Genomic DNA, 9,166 nt, shown 5'->3' on the forward strand with positions numbered 1-9,166 from the left:
GGGTTAGAGCCCCCCTCTGAGCTCCCCAAGATTGTGGCGTTCATCCGACTCCGGCCCACACAAGAGAGCACCCGATGAAACATCAATAAGGGGAGCCACAAGTGATGTTCTCTCCCTCTCTAAAATCAATAAATAATAGGTTTTTTAAAAAAGGAAAGTGCTATATGGAAGCTGAGGAAGTGATGAAAAGACTACAAAAGAACATTAAATGCTGCTGGAAGTTTGAATACTGCTGGGGAGGGAAAAAAGGTGCCCTGGAATTGGTGATAAGAATGGAGATGACTGGTGACTTTAACAACTATTTAGGTGAAATGATGGGGTAGAAGTCATACTACAGCAGATGGTCATGGATCCTTTAAGTTTCCCTCCACAGGAGTAACCAAGCCTGACCTACCAAGCCACCTTACCAAAAACTCCAAAATGATTTGCATACTAAACTCGAAGCTACACTAATCAAAGAACTAATTCACACCAACTGACAAAGAACCATGCCAGTGGTTTTTAGAATTCTTAACCTAAATGAATATCTAATTTGTGAATGTTCAGAAACAGCATAGTGAACATTTAAAGCACAGAAATTTCTGAGCCCAAGGGTGGTACAAACACACCTGCCTGTTATTAGCTTCTGCAGAGAGATAACATTCCACTAAGCTATTTTTGCTTTTCAGATTTTCCCCTTCTTCTAATTAGAAATCCCCAAGTTCTTTATCAGCTCCATGGTTTGTATAATTGCTTTAAGACAGTGCTGGTTCTAGTGAAAAATGAAAGAATAATAAAGCCACTGGCAGATGACAGCTTTCATATTTTAAATAGGAAGCCATTGATGTTTTTAACTTCAGTATTTTAAGTAGTTTTCCCTATAGTCTGTCCCTCAACACTTTCACTTTATGTTTCAGCCTATTAGTTCCCCACCCCTTTGTATTCTCTTTGAAAAATTGATTTTCATGGCTTTACCTAAATTTGTAGCATAAAAGCACATTTTTATGCGACTATTTAAAAACCCATTTTCTTAAGTTCTTTTCTTTCACTAACCAGTAGCTGCAATTTTATGTGTCTGCCCCATTGTAGAACTAATTTATAGAATGAAACCCAACTCTTTCGTCCACCTCTCAAACTTGCTCTTCCCACAGCCCTCCCCATCTCCATATCTACAGACTCCATTCTAAACAGTAGAAAACCCTGGCATTAATCTTTCCATACACCCCTTCATCTAAACCATCAGCAAATCCCAACAGTTTTACCCTTTAAACATACCCAGTATATGAACACCTCTCACTGTATCAAACACTATTACTACCTTAATAAAAGTCCTATCATCGTGACTGAAATACTGCTCTATCTGGTCTCCCAGCTTCCACCATTACCCCCTTACAGAAGGATATTCTCCACAGAACAATCAGAGTGATATTTTAAAAACATAAGTCGGATCATGTCAAGTCTGTGCATTAAACCCTCCACAACTCCCTATCTCACTCAGAGTAAAAACCTAAATCTTTATCATGATCTACTTATTTATTCCTCACTCCTGCTTTGACCTCCTCTCCTATCACTCTCCCCCTTGTCACTCATCTTGCTGGCCTCCTTATTTCTCAATCACACCAAGCACACTCCCATCTCAGGGTCTTAGTGTGTGCAATTCCTCGGCCTAGAGTGTTCTTCCCCCAGGTATTTTGCATGGGGTGATCCCTTACTCCCTTCTAGTGTCTGCTCACATATCAGAGAGGCTTTCTCTAACTACTCTAAAACAGCATCACCCAGCCATAACCATCTATCTCCTTCAATTATATCTGACCTATTTGTTCATTGTCTCCTACTATTAAATGAAAGCCCCATGATTCTGTTGTGTTCATTGCTGTATTATCCCCAGCACTTACAATAGTGTTGCTGGTACCCAATTTGTTGAATAACCAAATTCATATTCGTTTCACTTCAGCAAGGAACCAATCTGATTAGTACCACAGACTTTCCAAACACATATATGAAATATGTAATTAAATATTAATGAAGCAAGCATACTCAATACACAAGAACCAAGAAACATTATTTCTGTCCTTTAGACTCCAAATGCCCAGCATTGGAAATATGAATCTGAACACAAATATACATAGAGAAAACATCAATTATGATAGCATTGCACAGGTTATTTTCCACATTTTAAATCCCCAAATTTATCTTTCCTTTTACCCAGGCAGTCAGTTGGTGTATACTTGGAGAATGTATACAGTATTATGGGTAAACCAGACTTCAGCGCTGGTGGCATGGGTTTAACAGGGTGAAGCCTCTGGCGAAAGTGTGAAATAATCCAATCTTGACTTTGCTATATACAAGTATTTCATATCAGGTCCTAACTTTACTCAATCCTGGGACTTCTCTCCCCCCCTAACCCCAGGGGATTTGGCCCCATTCTTTGTTCCTTCAGGGGGGATTTTTAAGGACCTCAAGCAATATCCTAAATTGGGGGAGGAAATTTCTTTTTCAAGAATCAAACAAGCCCACTGGGAAGAATTTACAGGCTTTAGAGGAGATAAAATATTTGTTTTTTTTTTTCAGGACATCTTTTTTAAGGGGGAGGAATTTCCCACCCTGAGACATTCAAAGAACAAATTTTTATTAAGTCCCTTTTCTCTGTATAAAGATGAAGGAGATAAAAGTTCAAATCCAGGAAGACATGCATATGATCCACCTTCCCAAGAATTCTTCCCCGTTTTTTGGTTATGTAGCACCTAGAGGCCTGTGCCCCGATATTGGGCCCCGGGGGGGGGGGGGGGGGGGGGTCCCCTCAGCCCAGCCTGTGCCCTCTCGCAGTCCAGGAGCCCTCAGGGGATGTCCTTAGGCCCACTAAAGTCAGACATCCTTAGCACTGCCACAGAGGCAGGAGAGGCTCACACCAGCCATGAGCCCAGCTTCTGGCTTCGCGGTGCTCCCCCTGTGGGAACACATTGACCACCAGGGGGCAGCTCCTGTGTTGAGCATCCGCCCCCTGGTGGTCAGTGCACGTCATAGCAACCGGTCATTCTGCCATTCAGTCAATTTGCATATTAGCCTTTTATTATATAAGGATTCCATTCTCAGGAGGTCATGGTAGAGAGGTGATGGTGGTAATCCCCATTGTGTCCCCCTCAACCCCCCTGCCATCTCAGAGCAGGTCTGGGGGATAGGCAGGAAGAAAAGGTAATAAAAAAGCCCTGGCCTGTGTGGTTCAGTTGGTTGAGTGTCGTCCTATGCACCCTCTTATGCACCAAAAGGTTGCAGGTTCAATTTCTGGTCAGGGCACATACCCAGGAGTGTGGGCTAGATCCCTGGTAGGGGGTGTGCAGTAAGCAGCAGATCAAAGTTTCTCTCTCACATCGATGTTTCTACCTCTCCCTTCTTCTCTAAGAATCAATTTTAAATAATCTTTAAAACAAAAAAAGATAACAAGAAAGAGGATACTATATCCTGGCATTGGAGTCAGAAAAACCTGGGTGTGAATTCCACCTGCATCACTTTCTATGAGAGTGACACTAAGCAATTTCTTCAGCTTCTATGAGCCCATTTTATCATGAGTAAAATGTGTATAAGACCTATTTCATAGTAATTAAAAAATCCACAAGCTCAGTAAGACATAAAAGACACTTGATGATATAGCTGTTCTCTTTAATGCTCCCTTTTTATTAATAAAAAAGGCTAAAGCCCTAACCGGTTTGGCTCAGTGGATAGAGCGTCGGCCTGCAGACTAAAAGGTCCCAGATTCGATTCCGGTCAAGGGCAATTAGAAAGAAAAGAAAAGGCTAAAATAGGCCACATACCACCAGCAAAAGGCTCCCAAGCCATGGCCTAAGGACAACTGTGCCAAGGTAATGCTACCTTTTAAAACTGTTTTAATAATGCTTTATCCTGGCTAGGTATCTCAGTTGATTAAAGCACCGTCCCGATATGCCAAAGTTCAGAGTTTGATCTCTAATCAGGGCACATACAAGAAACAACCAGTGAATGCACCACTGAGTGGAACAACAAATGGATGTTTCTCTCTCTCCCTTCCTCTCTCTAAAAAAAAAAAAAAAATTAAAAAAATCAATCATTTTTTTTAAAAAAAAAACAGTGATTTCAAATAACATTAATGCTTTAAATCTAGTAGGAGCTATTATAGATTGTCTACACCATATTTTTCCACATTTGATAATCATGCTACCCTCCCTCCACTTTTTTTCTTCCTGTAGAAGCAGGAATCATTACTTTGGGTTGATTTTTTGAAATACTTAAAAAACAACACAATTCCAGGCATTAGCTTTGAAGAGTTTCTGCCTTCTTGAAAACTTTTCTCTCAGCTTTCCTAAAACAGCTCTCCTAGCTATTTCTAACCAGCATAGCAGCTCCTTAATTTCCTTTGCTAGTGTCTCCTCAATCTCTAACAGACCTTCCTTTTAGACATTTTCTAGGCCTAATCCCAGACCATATACCTGTTCTCTTATCTACGCACTCTCCTTAAATAATTTCATTCATAACCTTAGACACTATACACACACACACACACATATATATATATGATTTTTATACTTTCTAATATATATATATACATATACATATATATACATACACATATATATGTGTGTGTATATATATATATGTATGTGTGTGTATGTATGTATGTGTGTGTGTGTGTGTATATATATATATATATTTTTTTTTTTTCTACTCCCCTTCCTCATAATGATTCATGGACTAAGATGTCTTACAGGCTACTCAGAATTCTTTTTTTTATCCCTCAAATCTATTCCTTCTCCAGTATTTCCCATCTCAGGCTACAGTACTGCCATCTATTCAGTTGCTCAAGACCAAAACCAGGGAATCAGCTTCTCTTCCACTCCCACACTCAATCCACCTACATCCAATTCTATCTGCCACCAAGCCTTATTATCTGTTACCCAGACCACAGTTAATAGCTTGGATCTCCCTGCTTCCATTCTTGTTCCTGCCAATCCACTCTCCACCCAGCAGTAAGCAATGTTAAAACAAAACAGATCATGTTGCTACCTCACATAAAATCCTTCAATCACTTCGGACTACATTTATGGTGAAATCTTACACTGGTCACCTTATGTTCTTTAGATATATCCCTCTCTCACCTCACTACCTTCACAAATGCTGTCTCTTCAGCCTGGAATGTTTTCCTACCATATCTTCAAAATCCTTAAAGTTTCAGCTTCAATGTTATATACTTCTGGAAAAAGGCTTCTCAAAAAAATTAGGTCCTATTATATCCTCACTAGAAGCCTATACTTTTCTTCCCTAGCATTAAAAAAAAAATTATAACTATGTTATATGTACAACTATTTGATTAATGTATGTTTAAGCAGAGTCAGTATCTGTTTCCCTAATCACTGCATCATTTCACAGTGCCACAGCCATGTGTCCTTTCACCAATATCTGAAACAGAAAACTCATGAGTCCTGGCCCTAGAATGGCTGCATAATACAGCAAGATATGCCATGGATATTTAACTATTTCCCTTCAGTTGAATTTTTAGGCAAAATACTTTTTAAAAATCACAGTGCTAGGCAATGAAAGGAATTCAAGTAGAAGGAAGACAAGTTCTCCTAAGAAGTTTCTGGAGTGCCTGTCTTTTTACTTTTTTTGTTCTTCTATAGTTCCTAGCACACAGTCAGATCCCTGGGAGATACTTAAAGCATTTAGTGACCAAAGTACTACATGATAATCAAAGTGATAGAATTAAATGTCACAAAATTCTACATAATAGGGTTCACTGAAGGCTAGAAGCATTAGAAAAATGTTTAAGGAGCTAGAACTCAATTTAGATAGGGTAAGGACTAACTTTTAGGGATCTGCCCAACTTATGCTATCACCCCTCACCTGCCCTCCTTCAACAGCAGTATGGCCAGATTTGTACTCCTTAACACAAAACATTTCTATAATCCATTTGCTGAATTCTAAACAAAATTATCTTCAATATGAGATTCTATGCTTAGTTAACATATATTAATGAAACTTTTTTTGGCCATAAAGGACCCGAGTGGTAGATGATAAAAAACTACAAAGAATTCATTATACTATCTGTTGCATAAATGAAACTTAACAAAACATTTTACATGCTACATTCATTTAATAATGTAGGTATTAAGAGGATCGAAAATTGAAATCCTAGAGTTTAACTATGTACTTTCTGAAGGACCAATATAAGATCAAAATAATAACTACATTAGCAATTATTTTCCAAGCGCTGCACATGGGCCTTTCTGTGCATTTCCACGCCCCCCTCCCCCCCCAAATCTTCAAAATAACCCTGAAAGTTGAAAAAACTGAGGCTGAAAAGCTGGGTGACTTCAACTACTATACAGCTTACAATACAGGTGTTCTTTTTTTAGACAATGTAAACTGAACTAAAAATGCCAAAACAAACATAAAAACCCTGAAGTTTTGGAGAACTTCAAATGCTTGGTTACTGAATTTAAAATAACAAAAGCTTTCCTAGGAAGCATACAAGTTCAAGGAATATAACATCCTTTAATTTAAAAAGTCTTTCTAGCTCAGCTAATGTGGCTCAGGGGTTGAGAGTTGACCTATGAACCAGGAGGTCATGGTTTGATTCAGGTCAGGGCACATGCCTGGGTTGCAGACTTCATCCCCAGTAGGGGGCGTGCAGGAGGCAGCCAATTAATGATTCTCTCACATCATTGAAGCTTCAATCTCTCCCTCCCTTCCTCTTTGAATTATATATATATATATTTATTAATGCAGGTAAATTTCAGATATATTTCACCAAAACGGAGTAATTTGGCAGTAAAGGCTTTAAATATATATATATATTTAAAGCCTTTCTAAAACTCATGGGTAAATTTAGAGTGCTTTACTGCCAAATTACTCCGTTTTGGTGAAATATATCTGAAATTTACCTGCATTAATAATTTCAATAAAAGTTCTCTAAAAAAAAAGGAAAATTACCAGCTATATAACTACTTTACAAAAATTTTTTATTTTTGAAAGGAAAAAATAACAGATTTGAGAGAAACTACAAGAGTATGAGTATTATAAAATGTGTTTTTTTTTATACTACTATAACAAAATACCACAATAGAATAACAGTAGCATTATCCAAAGCCAAATGATGTCAGGCTTCTAATCAATAAGCTGTTAAGGGTTGAGACCTCTGTAATTATTTCAAACTGTATGAATGTTACATTATCAAACATCGGGACAAGTAGTCTTGTATGAAATAACTGTATGAGATCAAATAATCACATAAAAAAGAAATTACATACTTCTGTATTTAAACTTTCCACACTAAGATCTTTTCAATCTGTATGGTACCAACTCTTTGCATTCATCAGATTTCATCAATGTAGTCATTGCACATTGTAAAAGCACACTTCAAGTATTCCCATAAAATAGTTAATTAGTTGAAACTCAAAAGCATCAATGTTATCTCGAAATAACAATTTTGTACCATCAAGAAATAAAAGTCATATGTGGCCATAAAATGGAATTACAGAAACAGTATAGGGATGATTTTCTGTTAACAAAGTATATCTATGCAAGACCCCAGAAAGTCTTTCTGGACTTCCTCCACAGAAAAAAAAACTCACTGCCCCTCTCTCAATCTCTCCTGTGCGCCCCTTCCCCCATCTTATTTTTTATAGCCCTCTCCCTAAAGGTTTACATTTAAAATGGAGTTATAGCATTATCAAGAACAGCATGTCTCTAGATTTATGATCTTTGCATATTCAAGGTTGCAGGAATTGAGCTTTAATAATTCATGGACCGCAAGCACGCCCTGTTAAGATTTTTCCCTCCAACACTAAAGTTCCTACTCTTGGGATCCCTAATGGGTGTACATGAGCCATACAACAATACAGCCTTTAAAAAGGACACAAATGGTAGGTGTGCTCTCCTGAGATGTCCTCACCTAAACCTCCTGCACATTCCCTTGCGGGCCCACAAGCATAACTGTCATGCAGAGAGATGGTTAATTGTTCAACGCGGCTGAGAAACCAAGCGTAATTGAGATATATAACTGGATGAGGAAGGTTGTTAAATGCAGCCTCTCCAGTATCGCGTAAGTAGCCTAACCCGCTGCAAACTTTTAAGAGATTAAGTTACATTCCTCTGCAATTCCACCCTTGACAGCTGAATCCAGAGATGCCAGCGAGTCGTGCACATCCATTCCCGCCACCTCACGGGTGGAAAGCAGGAGGCCACATCCTGTGGCCGGCGCTGACCAGAGGTTGGGAAAGGAGGGAGGGCTGGCGAGAGGGCTGCAGGGGGAGGGCCGTGCAGCTCCGCTAGGCTGGGACGGAGCAACTTCTCGCCCAGCTGGGCCACAGTGTGCCGGTAGTGGTCGATCCTGAGTGTGCCGGTAGTGGTCGATCCTGGGCACGGCGTCCATGGTGTTGTGGCCGAAGGTGCGCTGGTAGTAGGTGTTGGTGTGGGTGTCATAGTAGTAGTGCTGGTGGTGCCCGCTGCTGCCGCCGCCCGAGTGCAGGCTGCTGCCCTCGCTCAGCACCGTGTCCCCGCCGTTCTGGAAACTCACGTTGGGCCCGTCGCCGCCGACCCCCGCCGCATCCGACTGGCTCTCCTCTGCCGAGGAGGCAGCCGGGTCCACGAAGTTCACACGGAAGCGGCCCTTGGCTTCCTCACTGCCTTTCGCCGGCCCGCTCTCGCTGGTGGCTTTCCCGTCCACGGAGGTCTCCTTGCTCCCCGCCCCGGCACCAGCCGCCGCCGCCGCCGCAGCAGCAGCAGCAGCAGCAGCCCGCCCCGCGCTCTCGGAGACCAGGTCCACCTGGAAGCGGCTCTGGCTCGGGGTGGGCCCCAGCGGTCTGCCCAGCCCGTCCCCGGCCGCCGAGACGCCCTCGCCGCCGCCCCGGCTCGCGGCCGCAGCATCCTCCGGCATCGAGGACACGGCCGTGCCGGGCAGGTTCACCCCGGAGGCGGCCCGCGGCGTCTCTCCGACCCCGGCCAGCCTGGGGACGCCGGAGAAGGGCGCCGGAGCCCCCGGATCCATCGCCTCCAACCCTCGCGGACCAGAGAGCCTGGCGGACTTGGCGGGCTGCACGCCCTCAGCGCCCTGGCCGGCGGTGGCCGCGGTTCGCAACGCCAGAGCAAGGAGTCGCTTCTCCGCCGCTAGCCCGGGGCCGCACGAACCCGCCGGCGGCTGAGTCAGCGCGAGAGTGCG

General features: G+C 42.1%; 1 protein-coding gene across 1 annotated transcript in view; it reads right to left on the reverse strand.

Annotated features, from left to right (window-relative positions):
• SLC12A2 (solute carrier family 12 member 2) overlaps positions 1–9,085 on the reverse strand; it is a 92,854-nt gene extending 83,769 nt beyond the window's left edge. Inside the window, 2 exon segments of the mRNA XM_006081069.3 lie at positions 8,265–8,340; positions 8,342–9,085. Coding sequence (XP_006081131.1) covers positions 8,265–8,340; positions 8,342–8,995 — 730 coding nt within the window. The 5' untranslated portion in view covers positions 8,996–9,085.
• Between the last annotated feature and the right edge of the window lie 81 nt (positions 9,086–9,166).

Source organism: Myotis lucifugus, unplaced genomic scaffold (genome assembly GCF_000147115.1).
Source record: "Myotis lucifugus unplaced genomic scaffold, Myoluc2.0 scaffold_0, whole genome shotgun sequence".
Lineage (NCBI taxonomy): Eukaryota > Metazoa > Chordata > Mammalia > Chiroptera > Vespertilionidae > Myotis > Myotis lucifugus.